Source organism: Pteropus medius, unplaced genomic scaffold (assembly GCF_902729225.1).
Source record: "Pteropus medius unplaced genomic scaffold, Ma_sr-lr_union100, whole genome shotgun sequence".
Taxonomy (NCBI): Eukaryota; Metazoa; Chordata; class Mammalia; order Chiroptera; family Pteropodidae; genus Pteropus; species Pteropus medius.
This window is the reverse complement of record NW_024340849.1, coordinates 28,579,254-28,604,947: the sequence shown is the minus strand read 5'-3', so window position 1 is coordinate 28,604,947 and position 25,694 is coordinate 28,579,254. Positions and strand designations below refer to the sequence as shown.

The window sequence follows — 25,694 nt, the reverse complement described above, 5'->3', positions numbered from 1 at the left end:
TGGCTGCCCTCGCCAGCACTTGTCTCCACCTTTGCCACCTCCCTCCTTTGCCAGCAACTTCTAGGATCTGGGGCCTCATTCCGGCAAGAGGCTTCCACAGCCCTCGGCTCCACACAGGTAACTCCACAGGGAGAACTTCTGCAAAGATTTCTCCCATCGTAGGATTTTGTGTATAGGGGCAGGGAATGCCGGAGGTAGAATACTGAAGCAGAGGAATTATGCATGATAAAACTTCTTAAGGTCTTTTTTGTTCTGTGGTCTCATAAATTCCCTTAGGGTTTAGCTTAACCAATGCAGTTGCCTGATTTCTCAATGCATAAGCACAGAAAACAATGGCACCTCCAGAATGGGGGGTCTGCCATGGCCTCCTTGGAAGGACTGGCCTAGTTTTCGTGCAGTTGCCTGGAATCCCAGAATGACCGCCCTACACACGCACTATGGGACCGGAGAATTCTGTGGGAAAACTTAAGTACTTCCTCGAAGTGCAACTTTGCAGTTGTTTGAAGATAAAAGTAGGGGCCCCTTTGAACATCTCCAGAACTTGAGGTATTCTAAAAATATTTTCCCTGGCCATTCCATGCTTCCCTACTCCAGGCATCTAATGCATGTACTTTGCCTACCATTCATTTGGTATTTATTATTGACTCATAACCACTGATAACAGGAGTTGCAGGCAATGCTCCATCCAGCGTTGAGGACTTCAGGTTTGCTCCTTCTGATAGTTAAAATCTGGCCACTGCCAGAGGTTCTGCAGTTTCTGCTCCCAGCTCTGGGGGAGGCTACGCACCTGATGGTGGTTGCCCCCCACCCCAGGACTCCTTTCCTGGCAGTTCACACAGGCCATTCAATACTTGAGTCCAGTGCACCTAAATGAAACTGAAACTTTCTGCCTAGTATGATCACAAGAATTGAGTGTTAATATCAGAATTGTTGACAGAGAAGATTTTATTGTGTGTGTGTGTGTGTGTAAGAGAGAAAACTTCGAAGAAGTCTGTGTTTATAGGAATCTCAAACTTGTCTTCTGAAGATCGATCAAGTGTTGTGTATTTGTTGTAAACTCAAGACTAGTGCTTTGCACATAGTCAATGTAAAGTAATCAAATAAACAAAAAGGAGGGTCTCGGGATTTGAAGCAACTGAATGCAGGTTCTCTACCTATAAGCAGCTGCTGAACTGGAGGCTACTGCAAGCTTTTGTAGAACTATGCATCTGGTTTTCCTTTCTCCATTAAAAGAAAAAAAACCCACAAAACATCCCATTTTCAAACCATACTTTCCCTTTTTATCTGGTCTCAAGAATAAAAAATATAATTGTTTCACTGATTACGATGAATTCATAATCACAGTGTTAACAGTGTGCCCTGGTGTGATATATGTTCTCTTCCCCTCCAGGAAGCAGGAAAGCACTGCCAGGCTCTGTTATAAATAAGGCCCTGATGGGCAGAGATGGGTGGCCAGAAAAATGATGGCTGGCCACTGAGAGGCCCAGCGGGTTACCTGCTGCCATGCTGGTTGCTGGCACATTTTACCTTTGTCCACTGGTTTCTCCCTTTCTCCAAATATCAAAGCCTTTGTTACCCCCAGGTAACCAGGACTCATGTTTTTTCCCCATTTATCATCTTCTCTGTCAACTGCTCTATGCTTTAGTCCTTCTTTGCGTAAAGTGGGATGAGCCCTAGTAGGAACAGAACTGGGGAGAAAGCCATCTTCTTTTCTTCTTCATAAGAAATGAAGTGAGAAGGAAGTAAAGGTGAGGCAAGGTGTGGTGTAAATTGGTATTCCTAGTAACAAGTAGCCTATAAGTTCTTTGGTGGACTTCCATCTTCCTGTTAAAGATAAATGCCCTGCAGTGTTGGATCAATGTACATAGCAAAGCAGCTCTTTCTGATTCCCCCCACTATGTGTGCCCTTCTCCTATATCCAGAAAAATGTAAAAATAGCCATGGGAATGATCAAGCAGATTTGTGTTGTTACATTCCAGGGATTTCACTTTATGGGCACAGATTTAAAAATTTTCCCAACATGGTCAAGCATGAGTACATGCAAACTCTGTAGATGGAATGGGTTGACTGGGTTTGGCAATAAAATGCGTGTGTCAATCCAACAGAATCAAACTTTATTTTATTTTCCATAAAGCCCTGTAACGTCACATTATTTCAGGGTAGATTCTGGTTCTGTTTAGGTCTCTGTCTAGCCTCTTTCAGGTGGGTGTGTCAGAACCTTCAAGCTGATTAACAGTGTCTAGGCATCTTCTCACTGACTCTTCTGATGCCCATGCATGTTTGTCTCCTGTTTTCTCTCCATTAGGCGGGGTAAGAAGCACAGCATCATCTTAAGGACACAGCTGTCTGTGAGGGTCCATGCCTGCATCGGTGAGTGACATCTGCACGGGGTGCTTGCCATCTGCCCTCAGTGATTAAATTAGGATGAGAAATGCCACTCATGGGAATAGTGCTCACTATTACGCTATCTACTTAGGTTAACCCTTACCACTGAATCGTTAAGAGTGTTTTTGAAGCAGTTTCTAGCAATTGTTTTTGAAGCCCTGTTTTACCTAACTTCCTTTGTTGTTTGTTTACTGAATAGAGCTGGAGGTAAGACAGATTTCTGATGAGGTTCTTTTTGGCAATGCTAGGAGGGATGAGGTTCTTCTGGGGGCTGTGCCAATGTGAATCTCCAGCCGTCGAAGTGACCTCCATGTGCTTGCTGGTAGCTCTTTGAAGCTCCCTGGGGGGAAGTGGGCCCTGAAGCTCTGGTTCTGATCAGGTGGTATCTCAGGTCAGTGCCGATTCAGAATGGCTTGCCTGCCATCACTCAGGAATCCCACTGGGGCCATTCCTGCAGCCACTGATTTTTCCTGGACCCACTCGTTTCCGTACCTATACACTTGGGTTGAATGGCAATGAAAACAATTATTTATGCTAAGTTGACAATCTCTATGTGAGGCGTTTCTAAAACTGGCTTGGTGTCCTCCTGGCATTGGGCCACATTGAGGCAGGTATATAATTTAAGAATAAAAAAGGAACTAAATTTTTATTTTATGCATCGAAGTTTTTCATATCTGAATAATTTTTCTTTTACTTAATATACATCGTGGTCTTAATTCAGGTCTCTAATTAGGAGAGCATAAGTCATCCTGTTGAGGCCCCATCTGCACCTGGAGTGTGGTGTGCATGGGTGGAATGGAAGGAATGATTTCTGGTCCTTCCTCCTTCCTTCATCCCTGCTGGAGACCCAGGGATGGGGCCGAGGGAGCAGCCGGACATAGAGGGAAATTTTACTTAGTTTGGTGTTAAGTGTGGTGAGGCTGCAAGTGTCTTGAGTGACAACCTTTGTCTGACTCTGTGGCCAGTGAATAGTTGTGTAGCAGACTCATAAACCTCAGGGGTTGGAGGGTCAAGGTGGCAGGAGGGTTTGTAATCTTGCTGGAAACAAAATAAGATCTGTAGGAACTTCAGTAAGAGTTGACCATTTGCTTCTCAACTATCTGTAGCACTGAGTGACCATATGACATGTATGGTTACTTGATTGTATTTAATCAGCTTTTTTAATTTTCCAGTTATTTCATATGTATAAATCACGTCTACTTGAAGAAAAGGCCTGTGACCTGTTTTGGATAAACTCTCCCCAGTCTTGGATCTAGAACAAATTCAGGCACATAATTTGTGCTAAATACTGTTGAAGTTCAATACTGGTTGAAATATATAGCTCATAACCGTAGAGATTTGGGATAGGATTATGAGTTGGTATTTCCCCAGAATAGTAAGGCAGTGGAAAGCAGATTTACACTAAAATGGGCTAGATCAAAATCCTAATGAGCTAACTAACTCCTTTTAAGAAAATTCACTCTTTTGCAATATGTGCTTAAATATTCAGCATAGGATTTTTTCTAATTAACTACCTTGTTATTGACTCACTGCATTAATTAATGTATTCTGTCATCCCACGTAATCCGCGTAAAACCATATCTCATCCCCATGGCACACTGAGCACCTCCAGCCTGTCCAGCCCACTCTCTCCCAGAGCACGCATGACTTCCTGCTCGAGGTGGTGAACTGGGTACTTACAGGATCAGTGTGTTTGTTCCCAAACCTCCTTATACCAATTGTACTTGTTATTGGAATTTTGTCATTTAATAAAATGGTACATGAATATTTTATAACCTGTTTAAATGTGAGTATAAAAAGTCACTGCTTTGAAAATTCATTGACTAGTTTGGAAAAGATTCAAAATTAGTACAGTAGCCTTTCCATTAACATAAGTGGGTTGTGACAACTATAAAAGGTAGAGACATATAAAGTATAGAAGGACTCTAGTCTTCACAAGGATCTTCATTCTTGCTTGACTTTAAAGAAATTGAGATTGGAAATTATAGAGCATGTTATTGGAGCGGTTCAGAAAAGAAAGTCCACATAGAATTTCAGGCCGTAGATTTTTAGTCAAGGGAAGGTCATGGCCCAAAAGGGTGTGAAGGGTGTCTCCTTACGTGCTATAAACAGGATGACCAACTGTGCCACACCACAGGCAAACCAAGATGGCCAGTCACCATAGCTGCAAGTTCAAGTAAAGTTTTAAGGTATATATAATTTTAAAGGATTTTCTGCCTTAATCAGTTTTCACCACTAATTTGGCCTGAGTATGTCAGATGAGGATTTGATTGTAGAAATTAACATCTGTACCTGAGAAGGAAAGTTTTCCTTTTGTCTTAAAAAACCCTCTTTCTCATTCCATTTCCTATTATTGGCAAGATCTGGAAAAGATTTATTATAGTAGCACTATATATTATCCTTTGGTTATGTATAGAAAATGGAATGCGTGTATCATGTGTATGAAGTACCAACCCCCATTGTGACATATTCTTTCCTTTTCCAAATGGCAATATTAGATGAGATTTCTTTGAGATGAAAAAAAAAGAAACCAAGCCCGACATGATCTTCTGTCAAAATGACAAAGGAAAACACGACGGGGTAGGGGAGCCTTTTCACATCAGTTGTTTGAATCCTCGTTTCTTCTCAAGATTATTTTTCCTCTTTGCAATACAATAAATAGTTGAGTTATTACAGGAGTTGGACATGGCTGCTGTCTAAGGCCAAGCACCATATGCAGCTCCCCCAACGATCTTCCTTCTCACTGCACGGTTGGCTGGAAGGATCCCGGATCATCTTTGGCTCATGGGTTTAAAAATGCTATCACTCTACATTCCCTTCTCCTTCATTCCTGTTTTTATTAAGTACAAGAATGTTTAGAATCCAGGGCTGCATGTTGACGAATTGGAGGTGACGTGCCTTTGGAATTCTCCGGTGTTAACTTTGGAACTCCGTACCCATTGGGATGAGAGTGGAGTGGAGCCTTCATGGTTAGCAACTGAGCGAACCTCCTGAAAAATGAAGGCCACAGGGGCGCTGCTTTGATGGTCACAGTCAGCAGCTGAGACAGGTCTCTTCTGATAGCACAGCAGTTCTGAAGCATTTGGCAGGAAGTTGGAATGAGCTTTTGGTACAGAGCGAGGCCCCCAAGCTTTTTGTACCTCTGTGCTTCTCTCCACTGTAATTTTCATTTCTTTGCATGTTTTTAGTATGACCACTTGGTGTAACATATTGTAGCAAACAATGCATGACTTGTCTTCTTAATCTAGCTTCAGTTGCTCAAAAAATGATGGTCATATTATGGGCATGAAGTGACAGATATGAATAAAATAATCTATGATAGGCATGAGAAGTCTGCATTTTATGAGGTTAGCTAGAGAAAATAAATTTTTTGGTTTCTGCAAATGATCCTATTTCCAGACACCAGAAAAATGTTTGTAGGGCCAACTGGCTCTGATGACTAAATCTCACCATGAAGAGAAAAGGAGCAGAAGAATTATGGAGTGAGAAATGGAACCGAGGATTTCAAAAACACAAGATTTGAAGTCATCAGCATCTTTAAGTTAACATATGAGTGTTTTCTACTGGCTGACTTTGAAGGCATTGCGTTTGGCTTGAAACTTTTGCTTCCATTTTTTGAAGCAGACTCTATTTTCCCATTAAGAAAACAAATCATGTCAATTGATTGTCTGAGACTGACACTACCAAGTATCCAGTATTAGTTAAAAAAAAAAAAAGAATAAAAATTGGCTGAAGATTCCAAAGTGTCATTTATGCTTGTAGTTGTGAAGGATAACCTGGCACAAAGGGTCTTTGGAGAAATGTTCTCCAAACCTATGAGATGAGGAGGTCTGCTCATGAAGATAGAGATGAGGTAAGCAGAAGCTGGCAAGGTGGTTGAAGTGACTAATCTCTTCATAAGATTAGTCTCATTGATCATTAAAGGTCAAATCACAGGGATCAGGATGACTTTAAAAGGCAAGAAAACAATATAGGAGAAGGCTCTTCATCCATCGATGTAGACCAGTAGTCAATTTGCAGCAGCAGAAATGTCAATAGAATGAGGCATGAACATGTCATTTGCAAAGCATTTTCTTCTCGAGAGCTAAGTCATGCAGCTGTGTTCTTTGCATTGTACTGTTATAGCAGAGGTGAATGACCAATAGTGGAGCATTTCTTCAAGAAGAACCTTCTAGTGCAGGAATGACCGAGGGGATTCATCTCACGTGCTAGCTGACCTAGAGGTGGTGGTTCCCTGGGGCACAGTGTTGAGAAGGATCCCAAGGCCATGTGCAATCTTAATAGGAAAGGGTCCTGTATCACTACTGACTTTCATTGGTGGTAATGGAGGTTGTGTGTTCTGTATGGTGTGATGACAGCTCAGGACCTTGGGGTGAGGTACAGATTCTGTCCAATGTGTGAACCCACTGTAGCTACAGTGCAGAGGGCTGTAGGCTTCTATATTTGGAGGGTGGGAGTAGAGCTATAATCTATGACCCTGACCCCCTCCTTTGTTCCCCAATTACTGTCTCGGGTTCTGCCTTTCTTCCTAAACCTGTGACTGTGAGCATGGCCTCTCTGTGCCCCCTTGCTGAACTTTCTGACTGAGCTGAGTACTGCTCCCCAACCCTCTGAGTATCTCTTCTCTCTACACTCCCTGTGAGCTGCTTTTGTGTGGCCGAGCCCTCCTGGCTCTGCAGGGGGTCTCCCCTCCAGCTTCCTTGGCTGATGTTATACTTGCCCCTCAAGTGGGTTACTGAGTGACACTGGACTTTGGAGCATTAACTGGATTCCAGTGTGGTCCTTACTGCCTTTTGACTATTTGGAATTTTCATTAAAACTAGGGATTTCCTTCTAGAAATAGCAAAATGCCTTTTTGACACTCTTGGGTTCAATAGCACCTGGTGAAAATTTCACATTAGCTAATACACTGTGGGTGCTGAGACACCTGAGGCCTGTGTAGTGATGTGTGTCACCTTGGGTATCCAGCCCCTCTGGGCACTGTGGGGGCACACAGGTGCTGCTGGCCTTCTTGTCAGAGGTGGCAGCCTCTTCACACAGGTATCCACTGTGTGACTGCAGAAGCAGTAAAACAGGCTGTTCTCTGACCAGGAGACTCTCCGCCCCCAGCCATACTTTCCTCTCTTGGCCCCGCTGTCCTGCTTTCTCTGACTCAGGCCTTACTCAGGCTTTTTGCATTCCCACAGGAAGCTGCTTCTGCTCCTGTCCTGCCACTGCAGTGTTGGGTAGGGGGTTGGGGTTTCCTCCTGTCCCCTCCCTGAACATCACCGAGGCCAAGCTCACAGCATTTAGGATCTCTTTTTGCCCTGTCCCTGGATGTCACAGTGGCCAAGCTCACAGCATCCTGGCCACACTCTTCCCTAGCGGTGTTACGTGCAGTGTGTCACATTCCCTATTTTCTGACATCGAGATCTACTGGTTCTCCAGAAGTCCTAAAGCCCATCCCCTGCCCCACCATCTCCTGCAGAGTCCCCTGAGTGACCAACTATAGCCTGGGCACACAATGACCTTGGGTTTGAAATCCTGAGTCTCTCTTTACAGCCAGAGACTTCTGGTGCTTTCATTTTTAAAAACCTACTCCCTTTTACACCCCATCAAGTCCATGACCCATTTTTGCCCAGGGTTCTGTTCTTTAGGTAAAAACAAGCTCTGTGGGTTAATCAGATAAACACCTCCCACCATCTGTTTCCTATTAACCTGCCTTCACTCCCAGGAGGCAGAACCGACAGAATATCCACATTGGGTCTGGGCTAGGGGAGGTCAGCCTGTCAGCTCCTCTCCACTCTATGTGGGTGGCTATGTCTAAGATGCCTTATCAAACAGTGATTGATAGATATGCCGCCCCCCAAAAAGGAAGACAGAAAGGATATGAGAAGGATATAAAACATATCACCAGGTTTGTAAAAATGCATGAGGGTCTAGTGTTTAAGTGCCAGTGACTGTTCAGTTCTGTCACATATCCATCCACAGATGCTAAAATCTTGGCGTATATAGGTCAGGAATGATTTCTCACCCAAAGTGAAAAGAGCAACTAGAGAATGAATTTAAACAATGGACCCACCATCTATAGATATGCAGGTGAACAAAACTATGAGGGTGGATAAAGAAATGGAGACACACAGATATGAGAGAGAGTTAGCATGAGAACCTTCCGGATACAGCTGGAAACTCAGATCAGCCTGGAGAATTAAAAGGTATGAAGAAAGGAAATATGAATATGAGCAAATGTGAATTGAACTGTAGAAAAGAAAAGCAGGTATATTGGTGGGGGGGTCTCATATTTTTATTCTTATTCCCTGCCTTTTATTTTATTTAAATTATTCATTGCCTCTTTAGGACTTTACCTTTCACCTCAAGGATCTCTAGATGTTGGATGATAGAGTATGAGCATTATGTTGGAACTATCATCCATGTGTTTGCTTTACAATGGCCTAATAATAATTGTTTATATCCTTAACAAAGAATGGGAAATTCTGGCAAAAAAAATGGCAATAGAGAATGTATAGTGGTGGGGACACCTGTAGCAGATGTCACAAGACTAGTTTAGAGCAGTGGTGGCGGTTAGACTCTGAAGTTGCTGTCCAGAAAACAACCCTAGCAAGGAAACCACCGCGCTTTCGAACGATTTCTGCTAGAGAGTCTACAGATGCTTCCCCTTCAGGTCTTAGGTGCTTGCGGGGTATAGTGAAAGCCCTAGTGATCGCTCTCTGCACCTGTGGCTACCACCAGGAAGAGACAACTTCATTTTTTGTCACCGACTAATCAAAGTTTATGTTGGGAAACAAAATGCTTTGTCTTGCTACTAGAAATTCTGATCTCTTGAGGGCGTGGGAGCTGACAAGGGGGATGGCTGGCTGGCTGGCAGATGTCTTGCTGAGTGGAGGTTCTTCAAGGATGAAGTATGCACCCATGTGTTTTTTGGGTATTACTGAGGGACTTGGAAAGGGTTTCTGGCGAGGGAGTTTCTTTGGGTGTTTCGCTGATTTCTGTTGTTGGAAACACCTAATGAGAAGTATTGTAACTTGGGGGAAAAACACATGGAAAGCATTAGTAGTTCAGCAAAATATGCAACCAGTTCAAGATTTAATTCAAGAAAAAAAGGTGTTGGGGAATTGTTACTAGTGCTATTATTCTAGTATTCAGATATTAGAATAATAGCAACAGATTAGCAAAGGAGAAAATGAAAAAGGTTAGCATAAGTGAAATCTTGTTAGTATGATAATAATAATAATAATAAAAGACTTATCTGCATCCGAGTAACTGGATTGTGATCACGTGGGCGGGAAGAGGATCCATTTTAGGGATTCAGGGAAATCTTTGTGGGACACAGTATAGTGTTAGGCACATAGTCGATACTTCAGTCATTTCTTAGCCCTTTAAAAAACCTCCACTTTAGATTCAATGGTCAACTTAATAACACCTTTAAAATTAGGTAATGTATCTACAAGTATTTCAAAAGTTGTAAAAATGCTACAAAGGTGATTAATTTGAGAGGAACTCTACTAAGAAACTAAAAAAGAAGTCCCGTTTGTTTACCTTGGCCACTTAGAAAAAGCCGCGTGAACCACGTTCACTGAATGACTCACCTTTGCAGTTTTGTCTCCTCCATGGTCTCAGGGATGTTCCCTCACTATCCTTCCTGAGTCACCAGAGGGACAGAAAGGTGAGGCCTCCAGGTGATGGGCGTTTTCTCAAGGCCACATGCCTGGAAGGTGGTGGGACTAAGGCTTGGATCTCTTGTTCCCTGACTAGTGTTCTTCGCACTGGTCTGATTCTCCTTTTAGGCCATTTTATATAGTCTTCAGTCCTAGATATGTGATCGCAGAGACCAACATAGCCCTTCTGGTTTGAAGAGTCTGAGAAATGCTGCCAAAACACCTAAATAAATGCCTTTTGAAATATTTTCCCTAAGGAAAGTTTCACCAGGCTTCAAAGGATGGTTTTCCAGCTGAGTTCTTGTGTGGTCCACAGATTACCTTGGGGCAGGTGTCCCCAAGCCCCAGGCCATGGACTGGTGGAGGTAAGCTGCGGGTGAGCAAGCGAAGCTTCACCTGTATCTGCAGCCGCTTCTCAGCACTATCATCACCACCTCAGCTCCACCTCAGATCATCAGGCACTAGATTCTCATAGGAGCACTGGTCTCTGGTGCCAAAAAGTTAAGGATTGCTGACTTAGGGGAAAGTAAATCAACCGAGAAAAATGGATTTCACCCTTTAAGAGCTGACTATGTTCAGTGGTTAAAAGCCCTTCTTCCCAGCCAGGCTTCTGACTCCAATAGGTAGAACTGGAACTTCCACATTTCTGCCAGGCTTCCGTCCATACCCGCTGGACACACGGCCTCTCATTTTGGGCTTCGTATTGGGATGTCCCTGGAAACAGAGGCTCTTAAGTGATGAAAACTGCACGCTGTTGCTTCTAGCTTTAGGAGCTGCCCAAGAAGAACAGAAAGGTTTGGGGCTGGAGGCTGCAAGTCCTCCTGCTCCTGGTTAGGAGGTCTGGTTCTCACCTGGGAAGACCTGTGAGGTAGGGATTCTGTGTCAGGTGGCAGCTAGATCTTGAGCATTTGAAGGTGGACTGTTTTATGCCCTGTACAGCACAGTTTCTGGCCCACAGAAGGAGACCCCATATTATTTGTTGATTAAAGAAAGCTGCTAAAAGGGTCATGGTACTGATGAGTGTTTAATTTGTTTACTTCAGAAATAAATTTCTTTGGTATTTTTCTCAGAAAGGAGAAGAAAAGGCAGTAAATAGAAAGTGAAGTAAATGGAAAGTAACAAAGTTGTAGAGGTGGGCAGGATGTCATTTTCAAGAATGTTTCCAGGATGGACGGTTCTCCGTTCTTGGTTTTGTGTGACTCTGGAACTGTACTGTCTGTAAGTGTTCGTGGCCTGGGTGGCCTGTGCATGTGCTGGGCAGAGTGATGTGAGTGGGGACTGGGGGACGATTTGCTGCTCCAACCCTGGACAATCTGGGGCCTCTGCGGAGCTGTGAGCATAAATCTTGGTCCTGAGGTTAGAGGTAAGATGGTGGTGATTTGGGCTAATGACCTGATATAAGACTGCTTTGCGAGACAGTGCCAGCTTCCCTGTGTTTGGGGAATGGGGTGGGATTCTCTTGTCCCCATCATTGTTCCCTAATCGCGTTCTCTGGAAGGGTCTGCTGAAAAGGAGAATAATAAAGCTCCTGAGCACATGGTCTCAGGCATTAAACGAAACAGTTAAATGCTAAATGCGTGAAGAGTCAGGTAAATACCATAACACAACATAACACCAAATGCTAGTTACATTGTATGATAATTTTAAACTTGAATAATTATGCTCCGAGGACTATAAATGTGGACAGATATTCTGTATGAGTTGATATTTACAAAATGCTCCAATAGATAAGCTGTTCAAATTGCACCTAAAAATACAATCTGTATGTTTGTTTTACCTACAACAGTCACACTAGCAATGGTAAACTATATTACTACACATATAATAGTAATTTTGCCAGATGACATGGTATCTGGAGGATTTTTAATAACTTATTTGGCTCAGGGTACCATAAGAGCTGTCCATGACATCATGCATTGGCCTCTTTTCTGCCTCATCTCCCTCAGTGAGCTGGGCATGGGGCCTGTATCTTGGGGTTGGTGAGGGTGACATGGGCAGCCAAAGATGGGCTGACCAGGCACTTGTTCCCTTCACCAGGCATTGGCTCCATGGCCTCACAGGCCACCAAGAAGCAATGGAGAGTGCCATGGAGCACTTTGCACTTCATCAGAAAGCCATAAAAAAACAATTACCAGCCCATTAGGGACTTTGTAAAGGATAGCTCCACAAAGCTGTCTTGGCTAGGAATTGCCATGGCCACCGGGAGTCACTGATATGATTTGTACTGTGGATATTCTATGATAGAAGCCAGTAGAATCTAGAAGAGAGATGTGTCCATTGAGATGGCTTCCCAGAATGCCTGGAACAGCTCAGGCCAGGCTTCTCAAGGGCGGGACTGCTGGTCCATCACCTACTTCACATGGTGATCCTCAGAGGACAGTTTGATCTTGAGGTTCTAGTTGCAGTCAGCTGCCTCTCTTGGCCTGTCTTCCAGGATTTGGGGCTCAGTCTTTCTGGGGTCTGACTTGAGGCCTGGTATCAGGATCCTTAGGGGGCTCCAGTCTATGATGTCTGGCTCAGGGAAGGCCTGGAGATGTGGGATCCTGAGCCCAGCACCCCAGTCCTGGGTGTGGCAGAAGACCTCAACTGGGCCTTGTGGGAAGGACTTGTGATGTCACCTCCAAATGAAGTAGATTCTAAGATGAAATATTTAAAACACATCAGTTTTTTAAAAATAATCTTCCTCTGACATGTCTTCATTTTTCTTAAATAAATAGCTTAGAAGGCAAAATAAATTAAAATTTAAAAATTTAAAAGCAGGAGAGGTCCTCCAGAGAGGTCCCGCTGAGGTCTGGACTGTATCTAAGGGTGTTGGTCCCTCTTCTGGGGTGTCCTAGTTGAGGGGAGATGGTGGGTGAGGGAGGAGCAGAGGGAGGCAGGATTCTAATTCCAGAACCAGTGTTGTCAGGCAGGGAGACCTGGGACATGACGCTGACTTTTCCAAAAGTGAGGACCCTCACGCTTCCCTTATGAGCTGCTGAAAGTTCTGGTAGCCGTGAGGCTGTCTTCGGTTGAGAACCTGGTACCTGGCAGTCCTGTAGGATTTTCATGAACGTGGGCTTCATTGCTGCTACTGTCAAAATTCAAGTGTCTTAACAGAGACTCAGGGACATGGACAATGGACTAGTGGTTACCAGAGGGTAGGGGGAAGGGGAGGAGAGGAGAGGTAGATAGGGTAAAGGGGCAACAAATACAGGGGGGTAGGGGAAGGGTGAAGTGGATAAAGGGGATCAAATATATGGTAGATGAAGGAAACTGGATTTTGGGTGGTAATCACACAATAGAATATCTAGATGTCAAATTATATTGTACACCTGAAAATTACATAATTAACCAAAGTTACCCAAAGTTATCTTTTTTTTAATTAAGTTTAAAAAAACTTAGATTCAAGGGTCTTGTGAGTGAGCTTGTAAACATCACTATCATTTACGTTACTATAATGTGAGAAATGTCCAGATTTATACAACTGTCTTAGAAAATAACTCATCACCATTTATTAAATGCTTACTGGATGCAACCACTGTGTTAAGTGCTGTAAAGGAAACAAATAGTCATATAAGTAAATGCAGTACAAATACGAAGCAGTTCCATTCATTCTCATGAGTCTAACTAGAAGCTGCGTGCCAACTCTTCCCTGAGTTCTGAATCTGTCATTGAGATATGTGCTGTGTCCACTGGATACCTGAATTTCAGCCCACAGCCGTCTCCCATCCCCTTGCTGCCCACCCACTTCTCATGCCTCCTAGTGCTTTTAGCACTGTACACCGATCATTCCCTCTTGCTTCTCCAGTTGTGTGTGAGAGCTCTGTGTCCTGTTTCCCAGCGACACTGTGTGACCCTTAAGGGCTAGGATGGGAGGGGTAAAGGGGCTTGGAAGGAGAAAGGAGTCTGGCGTTTCTAGGAACCAATCATAGAACTGCACTGAGCCTCAATTTCCCCACCTGAACTTGGGGACAAAGTTTCTTTAAAAATCAGAGATTTCTCTATGTACATTTAAAAATTTTTGTTTGTTTGTTTCTTTAAGGGTCTGGTTATGTTGGGCTTTCTCTCGAATCTTTTGTCTTTTCGTTGTATTTTTCTCCAAGGATATTTGCTCATAAAATTTATTTTTCTCCTTCTGATTCTGTAGTGTTCCATGTCTTTCTGACTTTGCCCTGATTCTTTATTAAATTGAACTGGATGTCAGGCCCAAGCTAAGCCGAGAAAACAGAAAAAAAACCCTGGAGCCTCACGTGACTCCTCAACTCTGTTGTTTCTTAGAAACAGAAAATGGACAGAATGTGTTCCTGGGACTGTACTCACCCCCATGAGCAGGCCCGGACATCAGAGCGGGGCGGGCACCCTTCCTTCCTGCCTGCTCCTGCAAGCTGTGTTTCTTTTTTCCCACTTCTTTATCCTTTAGGAGAGCAATACTCCCAAACCCAAGAATTGACGAATTTACCTCCTTATTTCAAAATGAACTTATATAATTACTGGTTGTTGGCCTTTGTTGGCCTTTCCTGGAGCATTGATTTTTTTTTTCTTTTTCAATTAGAGTGTCATACAATATTATATTAGTTTCAAGTATACAACATAGTACAAGACATTTGTATAACTTGCAAAGTGAACCCCCCGGCAAGTCTGGTACCCATCTGACACCATGCAGTTATTACAATATTATTGACTATGTTCTCTCTGCTGTACTTTACATCCCCATGACTATCCTGGAGCATCCATTTTTAAAATGTGGTCCCTGTATGCACAGACCTATGACGATGTGGCATAGATTTCCATTTTCCTCTGATACAGGTACACCTCAGGGGAACCTTTATGTCCCACTCTTCCTATTCTCAGAGAGCAGGGAATTCTCCTCAGCTCCCCAAGAGGACACCGTGGCTTCCCCTGCTCCTCCTTCAGTTTTGCCCAGGGAAAGATGGGTGGATTTGGGAGAAGACAGGGAGCAAGTGAGGCTCAGGCTTTTCCGCTTTTTGGAATGTCCTATTCTGAGGACTCTCAAGGTCTTTGTTTGGCCATGGGCGAGCAGCCTGCCCCTGTGTGGGGCCAGTGGTCATGCCCTGAGCTGCTAGGAAGCCCCTCTGGCCACGGATGCAAAGCCAGTTCTCTCATGAGCTGCATTGGTGGTAAGGAACCATCGGTCTGCCTGGCACGCCTCTTCTCCCATGCTTCTGAGCTCAGGAATGAAAGATCACAGTGTTATCTGTGGACCCCTGAAGCCTCATAGAGAGGTTCTCTTTACTCTTGGCTCAGGAGTTGGGGAGGTGGGGCCTTTGATTCTAACTGTTCTCCCGGAAGGCGTGAAGCTGCATCGTCAAGCAGCTTAGAGAGATAAGCTGTGTACACAGCAGAAGGGGGTGACGTGTGCAGAGGGGTATGACAGGCAGCTGCTCCTGCCTTTCTTCTCTCTGCAGTGATTCCAGCTTGGAGCAGCGTGGCTGTGCCAGGCTAAATTAAAACTGGAAGTGCCCAGAGCTTTGTTCTTTTTAAGGCTAGAGTATTTGAGGTTAAAGAGAGGGAGTGAGTCTAAAATAAAATGTGACTGTGTTGGGGTGTGCAGCCAGATGCCCTCTTTGGGCTCACTGTCCTAGAGGAGGAGATTGTGCCTGTCCCAGTGCTGGGGTTCTGCTCCGACATGCATGATGGCCACTGTGCTGAGTTCTATTTTGATTTTCTGGGAGTACACCCTATACCTTGATATTTTCAGTAAACACTTGTTTGGATAACATAACAAAAGCAATTTAGGGCATCATACTCCACCCTCTGTTGCTTGCTGTATCAAGATGCGAACAAGACACAGTTTTGAGATGAGTGCATTTGTAGCAAATTTGCTTTAGAAAAGTTCTGATATGAGTGATGTAAGAGAGGACACACATTTATCAACGATGGTAGTTCTATTATCTCTGACATGACTCTATACTCAGAGCATTCTGAGGGGGAAGTAGGAAGTTATTGAACTATCAGACTCCAGGACCAGGAGTAATCATGCAATAGAATTTATGGAAGGACCGATTGCAAAATTTGGGGGAATATAATGACTGTACCGCATGGATCAATAACATGTAATTCATTCATGAAACCAGCTTGGAAAGATCACGAGTTCACCTACATGGATAGGAAATGACACTGCCTTTCTTTCCTATCACTCTTGAAAGGTGGTCCATGAATATTCACTAGATTGTTGCCTATGCATTGGGAAATTAGGATTGGAGGGCGGAGAGCCGACAACTTGAACTGTAGTCATAAGTCAGGATTCTATTCCTGCTGCTGGAGCATCTTCCCATGAGCAAAAGGCCTGATTTGACGTGATAATGCCAACACTTCTGGGTGGGGGTGCTTCACTGTTATCAGGTATAGGCCTACAGGCCTATCAGGTGCTGAGGTTCAGAGTCTGTGGAACAGGTTTTGAGGACCATCAGGGCACTTGGCACCTGGGGGTAAAGTGTACCCACTTAACATGGGGAGGGTTCATGGAACAGATGAAGAGGAGCTTTTTTTGCCAAGGGTTGGCCCAGTTCCTATAGTAGCACGAGGGTCTCTGCATCTGAAGGATTGCTTGTGGGTGCTCGGGTAGCATCTTGGAGTCCAGATGGAGATCCTTATGGCAGGCTGGGACAGCCTGGCATAGGTGACTGTCTTGTAAGGGAGTGGTTGGTTGTTGTCTGCACCTCATGGAGGTGACTCTGCCCCTCCAGCTTCTGCTCTGCTGGAGGACTGCTGGTGGCTTTCCAGACAGGCCTAGTGGCCCCACAACTTCATGTTGGGGCCCTACCTTTGTTGATGTTCTACTCAGGCTTTTGAGTTCTGCTTAAATATTCTGCCAGATGACAAGGAAAATAATGTGTGGCCTTCTGTGTCCCCCACAGTTGAGATGGGACATGTCAAGTGCTTGTTACCGCCCCTAGCACACATGTGGTGAGCTCTGGTTGTCCTGCTATGGTGGCACTGGTCCCTGTGTAGGAGGGTGGATTTTGGAGCTAGTCCACCTGGTTCATTCTGGCTCCATCACTAACAGGTTGCATGGCCTTGAGCAAGTTACTTCTCTCTGCCTTCCTTTTTTCACCTGTGAAATGAGACAGTCATCGGTTTGTGGCGAGCGGGGTTAAATCAGTTAATCCGTTGGGTGCTTAGAACCCTGTCGAGCACATGGTAAACATCATGGGGCAGTCATTATTGGCTTCCCCAACACAATGAACAGTATGTGGTGGGTCTTTCTATATCTATATGAAAAATAAGGGCAGCCGAGTTTGGGATTATGGTGAGAGTTGAGCTGAAATAGCAGGCCATGGAATTATCTTCCTTTTCTTTCTGAAACCTTCTCAAGTTTTCCTGAGATGCTGAGATGCTAAGATATAGTGGCCAATACTGAAGTGTTTGCTAAAAAAGCCCACACTGTGCAGGGGACAGAGGAAGGACTGCTTCCTGCCCTCCCAGGCCCTGACCTGCAAGCCGCCGTCTCCTCTCCCACCCCTTCCCTGGGGATGTGGCAAGGCCGTGTGGAGCAAGGGCAAAGCTTTGCTGGAACCAAGCAGGATGCATCATCTCTTGCTTCTCCTTTTGTCAGGCCTTGTCTGTTTCATGCTCTGGAAGCTAATTTATGCCTCACCATGGAGTGGCTTTTTTTTTCCTTTGCTGCTGTAATGGCAGATGGGAAGGGTGGTTTTAATGAATTACTGTTTTCTTTTGGAGATTAAACTTTCATTATAAATATAATTGCAGACACACAGCCTTCTGGTACTTACATATCATTTGCCAATTAGGATAATGGACTAAAAAGTCCCTTGGACAGTGACAGGGATGAAATTAAGCCTGTAACTCAGCTCTGGGTGCTGGAGAATGAAGCGCTTTGCCAACTGGAAGCAACATATATCAAGTCTGCCCACAATATGCTTGTGCTAACAGATCTGAAAATATTCCTGACCTTTGAGAAAGATTAAAATTAGTAGGCAGAAGTGCGGCAGCCCGCTCCAGGAGTTTGTGATGTGGTCATCCTGCAGTGTCTGCCATGCCCGCCACATGGCTCTGGGATAGTGGCTGCAGGGCAGAAGGCTGTGCTGCTTCATTTTAGAGTTAAATAATTATACGTAATGTCGAAAGCATTTATGATGGATCTGTATCTGGCAACTGACATTGCGATGTTTCCATCACTTCTTTCAGAGGGCCTATGTCTTTTGGGCACTTTCTCTTTTGTTGTTTTGTGCCCTCTAGAGCAGGATTTCTCTACCTCAGCTGTAGGGCAGATACTTATTTATTGTGGGTCATTCTGTGCATTGTAGGATGGTTAGCAGCATCCCTGGCCCTCTACCCACTAGATGCCAGTAGCAATCTCCCCCGTTGTGAAAGTAAAAAAATGACATCAGACATTGCCAAATGTTCTTTGCGGGTGGGAGAGGGGACAGAATTGGCCCCAGTTGAGAACCACTGCTCTGGAGCTGCCCCCAAGAGAGCTGCAGAGGGACTGAGGACCTGCAGTCGTCCCCATGATAGCACCAGGTATTGAGAGAGTCATCTGATTAGACCCATCCATACAAAGACAATTGGTGATTCATTCTCTGAGGAAACTGGTAATCACAGAGCCCTAGTTGCATGTCTGGTACTGTGTTAGACCCAGAGTATACAAAAGTGAGTGAAAATGAGCTTTCTAAGAAAATGGGTGCTTTGATGGGGCCAGAAGGCTTCCCTTTAAATTGTACTTATTGTAAGTTGGACCTTCTCCTAACTCCCAACTGGGCTAATATTATGGCCCCATCCTTTGAAAAAATCTAAATTCCGACAGTATTGTATGTGAGGGCAGAGGGCTAATTCACCTGGATGCACAGGCCTTAGGAATGCTCTTGGCAGGTGAGTGGTTTGAGTAAAGACTGGAAGGATTTATGTAGGTAACAGGGATGGGGCTGATGGAGCGACTGGGGAGAAGGCATTGATGGGCATGAGCAGGAGCAGAGTGAATTTGGCAGCAGACAGAATCCAGCCTACTTGGACAGAAGATTAAGGCAGGAAACAATATGGTTGTGTGTGCGTGTGTGTGTGTGTACGTGTGGTGGGTGGATAGGTGCATGAGAAATGTCATGCTGAGAAATACCTGGGTTTTCTGAGCTGTCAACTGAGGAGGATGCTGTCTACTTCCTGGGTTCATATTTAATATCAACTTAAATATTGGGCTGCCCAAATAATGATTATTATTAAGGTCTTTGTGTAGACAGTCTTTACAAACATATAATGAGAGTTTTGCTAAATAAAAAGGGAACCAATGAAATCAGATTTTGAATGGGAGAGTAATAGGATGGGAATAGATTTTAAGGAAGCATATTCTGGAAATGGTATATAAGATGGATTGGATAGGAAGGTCAGGGTGGAGAAAAGGAGGCTGGTGTAGCTGACTTGTTTTCCCCACCATCCGAGTACTAGAGGGGGTCCTGGTGTTGGGGGGTGGGGATCAGGGGTTCCAGCTGAGAAGCGTGGTTGGGGAAAGCAGTAATTGGCACTGATTCTGTGACTAACTGACTGCTGTTAGATTTTTCCTGCTTCCCAAAATGATTGGTGGTGGTGTACAGTATTAAAACAATGCAAAACAGTAAACAAACAAATGTGGATCATGGTAAATTATAAGGAACAAAGAAACAGAAGTTACCAGGCATCTGGGATGAATTAGTTACTGCAGTTGGTCACTAAAAGTTAGCACTGAACTTCCTGGTAGTTTAATTGCAAAGGGAGACCGTTTTTCTTTGGGATATCCATTTGAAATAGTGTGGAGGAAGAGACCAGTGTTTTGGCTCTGATTTAGATCATTATATCAAGGTACAGAATTTGTCTTTACCTACAGGTTTTAAAAAGCCACCTAACATTGTTAAAATGGTCATTTCTTATATTGAGCCTCTTTGGAAAATCGGAGGCACATTTTAAAATCTTGTCTCATTGGCCTCAGTGATGTCATTTCTGTTTTTGCCAAATCCTTTTTGAGGCTCAGCTGATGCCCAAAGGAGCAGGCCCAGGTTCTGTTTTTTTTTTTTGCAAGGGCCCTAAGTGTTGTGGGGCATATGATACCTGTGTACAGATGTTTCGTTGAAGTTCACATAGGCTGACTTTGCAGAGAACCAAGCTCACTTGGGTTTGAAGGGACCCGGGGAGGGCTCAGAGAAACCTGGAAGAGGAGCAAAATGAGGTGCTCAAAAGTCTATCTCTCCCATATGGGCTGCGGCAGAGTATCTTTTATCGAGGGAGAGTTAGAATCTTGCTCAGAGTCTTGATGGCTTGATGGCTGGATTAGAGTTTTGATGAAATGGAATCCATGCACTTTGTTTTTTCCAGCCATTAAAAGCCGGCTCTGTCTTTCAATTGGTTTGTGTTTATAAATTGAGTTTCCCTGTAATTATTGAATTTTCTTTATGTGAATAGGATCATTCATATTTAATACAGATTGGTTTTATTTAGCAATTAAACTGTAATTTTATTCTTTTGAATAGGTAATATACAATTTGAAAATTAAAAGGTGTAAAGGACAAAGAATGAACAGCCTCCCTTGCATCTCTGCCCAGTCAGCCCTGTTTGCCAGTGTCATAAGTTTCCTGTGTATCTTTCCAGGGATGGTCGAAGCATGTGTGAGCAAGTATGAGCACACATGCAGTTGTGCTCATAGCGCTTGGCGGTTTGATGATATAGTGATTTACATAGCCATCCCCTCCCGAACCCACACAGTGATAGAAAATTGTTGAGTGAGAGGATCCATACGCATTGAATGGATGCCTGAAGGCAGTCAAGACAAAGTTCTCTAAGAGTATTTATGCTGACCTGGAGAAAAACAAAACAGAAAACCTAGGAGTTTCTAACTCAGCACAGTGGGAGGAAGTTTGTAAACCTAAGAGAAATAGAGAATCTGGGAGGGGCTGTGGATCTGTGGGGAGATGGTCATGAGTTGGGCATTATCTGTTGTGCTCACTTACTCTTCTTTTTCTTCTAATTTAATGTTCGTTTCTGAGATGATTTTCTTTTATTCAAATACCCAAGTTCTGTCATATCATTTCTAAATTTTCCTAATTCTGATTTATATTGTTCTTTCTTGTCTTCTATCATTTCTCTATATTTTATCTCTTTTTAAAATAGTAGGTTACAAATTTGAACGTTAGGTATTCTTTACAGCTTTCAGTGCCTATAAGGATGTTATTCAGCTCCTTATTCACTTTTTTCCTTTAATAACTCTGCATATGATTTGACCTTTATACTTTTATGTTGCTCATTTTGATGTGAGATTGGTTTTCCTGAACTTTTAAAAGGCGATTTGGTTCAGAGTTATTTTTCTAACTTCAGAGTTTTCTCATCTGTTTCAGTATAGTGTTCAGAAACATGGCTGATTGCATTCTGAAATTTCTGGGCTCTGTTTCTGCCTCTCATTTCTAATTGGACCATCTCTTTCCTTTGTATTATTGTTTTTGTGTTGCCCAATTTTGATTCTTCTCTCAGCAGTTTCTCCTATTCTGGAAGCATGACTTGGGGGCTAGTTTTAAGAATTCATAGGGTCTAGACTGTTCCAGATCTTTCAGTTCCAACCATGGGCTCGTTGACGTGTCTGGTATTGGATTGGTTGGTCCCCCTCTCAGTTTCAGCTGCTGTTCTCAGATTGGCCTGACATACTTTCCAGTGAATACCTGTATGCCATTTCGAGTTCTCCAGTTCTCATGTTCTCATTGCTTCCCCGCACTTTCTGCTGAACAGATGACAATACCATGCTTGTCTTAGGGCTATTGGTGGTTTGTCCTCACCCACTTATATATTAGTGTTTGTGGAATTTTTTTCTCATTTGTATTTGACATTTGTCATTTTATTGTAAATGTCGTTTATGGGGTTTTGGTTTTGCTATCTGGTTGCTTTTTAAAAGATAGATTTTAGAAATGAAAAAATATTTTGAGATAATTGTAGATGTATATATAGTTATAAGAAATACAGAGAAGTCCCATAGATCCATCACTCATCGATTTATTTTTATGTGGGGATTTGGAAGATCCAAAAATTTTGCCTCTGACATGGCCTCCATCTTCATAGAATCCTCTCCCCATTGGTGATCCTTCAAAGAATTTCCTTAAAACTGTTACTCAGAATCCAGTTTATCTTTGTATAGCAACAACCAACCCCTTTGCCACCCCCCCCAAAAAAAAACCTATAGTATATAAATTAATGATAGACGTTTCCTTCCCTATCATGTCAAAGAAGCCTGGCGGGTGCACCCCAGGGCAGTTCCAGGGTCATCGGAGTTGTGGTTTCCTCTCCTGTTGCTCTGTCGTTCTCAGCACATCGCCTCACAGTCCAGGATGACTACTTGAGCTCTAGTCATCACTTCTGTATTCCAGGCAGCAGTGAAGAGAAAGGGCTTGTCCCATCCTCTTCAGAAACTTTCTGGAAGTTTTCAGCTTATATTCAGTTGGTCAGAATTAAGTCCTGTATTTCGCATAGCCGTTAAGGAGTCCTGGAAGTGAATTCTTTTAGCTGGCTGCATGGCCACTCTAAGTAAAGCTGGTGTTCTTTTAATGGTAAGAATGAGAGAGTGGATATCTGGTTAGGCAACTCAGAAACAAACAGATTTTTCCTGCTATGTGTTTGAACACAAACTTAAAAAAATGAATAAATATGTAGGAAGTTAAAAGGACATTTTGAGTATGATTTTAATCTTAACATATTTTTCTTATTAAGCTTATACTATTCTGCAAATGAAAACAATTCAGTACTATGAATTGAACCTTTTGCACATATCTCAGGATGCCGATGGCATCTCGGTGCAGATCTTGACTCTCTTGGTGGCAGTGATGGAAGTGGAGAGATGGCTCTCCTTTCTGCCTTTCTAGCAGTACTTCCTGAGTCATTGTCTTTTAAGTATGATAATGCTGATCCCTGAGTACATCCAAGCTGTGATGACTGAATTTAGAGGGTTCCTTGGCTTCTTAACTTTGTTTAGACAGGTAAATATCTACATAGCCTTTACATCATATGTACCGTGGGAAGAAGTAAGAGGTAGAGGATACGACTTTTCCATTTTCATGGAAACTGAAGCCGGAAGCTGTGGTTCCTTGATTTACTAGAGTCAACCCTGATTTACTAGAGTCAAAGAATTAGCTGGAATCTGAGTCCGATGTTGAATTGGAAGAATTTGTATTGGGCTCACTCTTGTGAAAAGTGTGAGGAGACACAGATGGTCCTCAGTGACTGGGGTAATGAAAAGGCACAGCCTCTTTCTTGCTGTGTATGTGTTGGCTGTTGTGAATGATGTTACTATGAACACGTGAACATGCTGCATGTGCTCACGTATCTCTTTGAGACCCTGATGTCAATTATTTTAGGTATATACTCAAATAATATTGGTGAATCATCCAGTAATTCTATTTTTAATTCCTTGAGAATCTGCTATACTATTTTCCACAGTGGCTGCACTATTTTACATTCTCAACAACAGTGCACGAGGGCTCCTGTTTCCCCACATCCTCGTCAACACTTGTTATTTTCTGTTTTTTATTTATTTTTTATTTTTAGCTTTTATTTTTATTGCAGCAGTTCTAATGGGTGTGAGGTGCTAGCTCATTGTGGTTTTGATTTGAATTTCCACCGTTATATCTTTGAATTCTTACCTTCATTTTCTTTAAATGGAGACATCCTAGGGCATTCTTTGTGTTAAATGGGTATTGTTTTTGAAGATTACAGGTTTTCAGGTGGTCCAGGTGAAAGAGTTTCCTCTGTACTTCAGAGTGCATCTCTTGTGCTGGAGTTTGTGCAACTCTTGTACAAAGTAAAACTCATTGTAGTTGTGTAAAAAAGAAAGTACAGCAGAAACACAGAGGCCAAAGTAAATTGTCTTTTAATAAAATCTCCAGAAGGCTAGAGGACATTCTTTTGGCTTCTTTTTTTAAATGCGAAGAAGGTCTTGTTCTTGCTTGCTTCAAAATTATTTGCTGTTTTTCAAAAGGTTAAAAATAAAAATTCTGCTTCTTTGAGAGAGATGCTGAGCTCTGACTACTACAATTACCCATATCTGATGTTCTCCCAGCTAAAGCTGTGATGTAACTAACATCTTACTGTCATTCTAGAAGGGGAGTGTTTGCTCCTGTCCTTCAGTGGCAGCACAAATGAAGTCTTCTGGTCAGAAACATGTAGGATCTTAAAGAAAAAAATTTGGCATTCTTTCTGAAGTAGACAATTTCTCTCTAATAAAACAATACGTCTTGGCTCTCCGTGTCTGCATTAGTTCTGCCGTTTTATCATTTTCCCTTGTGCTCTGTCTTTCCTGCTCTTTCCCTTTGTTCATAATCTCCACATTTTGAAATATTCCCCCATCAAGCTATGCTTGTTTGCAAGCTTGTTTCAAGCCACACATGTTTGTAGGAAAGTTATTGACCATTTCTCCCTTTAATCACTGCTTTTTAAAAAATTTGTGGTAAACTATGCACACATAAAATTTACCATCTTAACCATTTTTAAGTGTAGGGTTCAGTGGTATTAAGTACATTCACATTGTTGTGCAACCGTCACCACCATCCATTTCAGAACTCTCCTCATCTTGCAAAACTGAAACTCCATACTCATTAAAAACGAACTCGTTCTTCCCTGCCCCCATCCCCTCGCAACCACCCTTCTACTTTCTGTCTCTATGAATTTGACTACTCTAGATTACTCATAAAAGTGGAATCATACAGTATTTGTCTTTTGGTGACTGGCTTATTTCAATTAGCATAATGTCCTCAAGGTTCATCCGTGTTGTAGCATGTGTCAAAATTTCCTTCTTTTCTAAGGCCGAATAATACTGCATTGTATGTATACAGCACATTTTGTTTACCTGTTCATCTATCCATAGACACTGGACTGCTTCCATTTTTCGGCTAGTGTGAATAGTGCTGTTATGAACTGAGACCCTGCTTTCCATTCTTTTGGGTGTAGATACCAAGGGCGAAATTGCTGGATCACATAGTAATTCTGTAACCACTGCTTTTGGAGAAGAAAAATGCAGCCATCCAAACATTGGTTTGGATTTTGGTTGCGTAGGTGCTGGGGGCCTGAGGGCAGTGGAGCTGGCGTGTGGTCTTACAGCTGAGTCGAATGGCTGCTATGTTAAGATGGTCAAAGTGCTTCAGAGCAACCCAGGGCAGAGGGGTACCCCGTCCATGGTTGGCACATGAAGACCTCAGCTGGGATGAACCTTAAGCCAGTGGCCCCTGTAATTCTACTCATCCACATGAGCTTTATGTTCTCTTCAACCTTTGCTCAAAGTTCCTACCAGGGAGGTAAAAGCCTGACCATTTTCCATAAGGAAGTTACTCGGTGTATGCCTGAGGTCTTTGTGGCCTCTGAAGAAATATGTTTGAGAGTGTTGGGAGGAGGGAGGCACAGGGCAGAGGTGGGAGATTGGAGGATGAATATGTGCGGTATGTGGGAATGTTTGAGTCTCCCGGCTTTGGGTCTGACTGCTGTGACTAGCTCTGAACTCACCCTTTCTGGACACTGGGGTTTTTGTGATCCAGGACTTGATTGTGCAAAGCTGCCTGTTTCCAGGATTGCAGGAGAGTTGAGGGCCTTGTATCTGACATCAAGCAAATAGAGGGACCTCAATCTTTTAGGAAAGGAGCACTGCTCTTCTGAAAACAGGCCTAACATAGTCCTTGGCTTTGAGACTCCAAATGATACTGA

At 43.2% G+C, this 25,694-nt stretch overlaps 1 protein-coding gene across 21 annotated transcripts in view; it reads left to right on the top strand.

Annotated features, from left to right (window-relative positions):
- FHOD3 (formin homology 2 domain containing 3) overlaps window positions 1-25,694 on the top strand; it is a 422,036-nt gene that overhangs the window by 65,529 nt on the left and 330,813 nt on the right. For all 21 annotated transcript variants that reach the window (XM_039842750.1, XM_039842871.1, XM_039842880.1 and 18 more), the window contains exon 3: window positions 2,306-2,370. In XM_039842750.1, coding sequence (XP_039698684.1) covers window positions 2,306-2,370 — 65 coding nt within the window. The remainder of the gene's footprint in view (window positions 1-2,305; window positions 2,371-25,694) is intronic.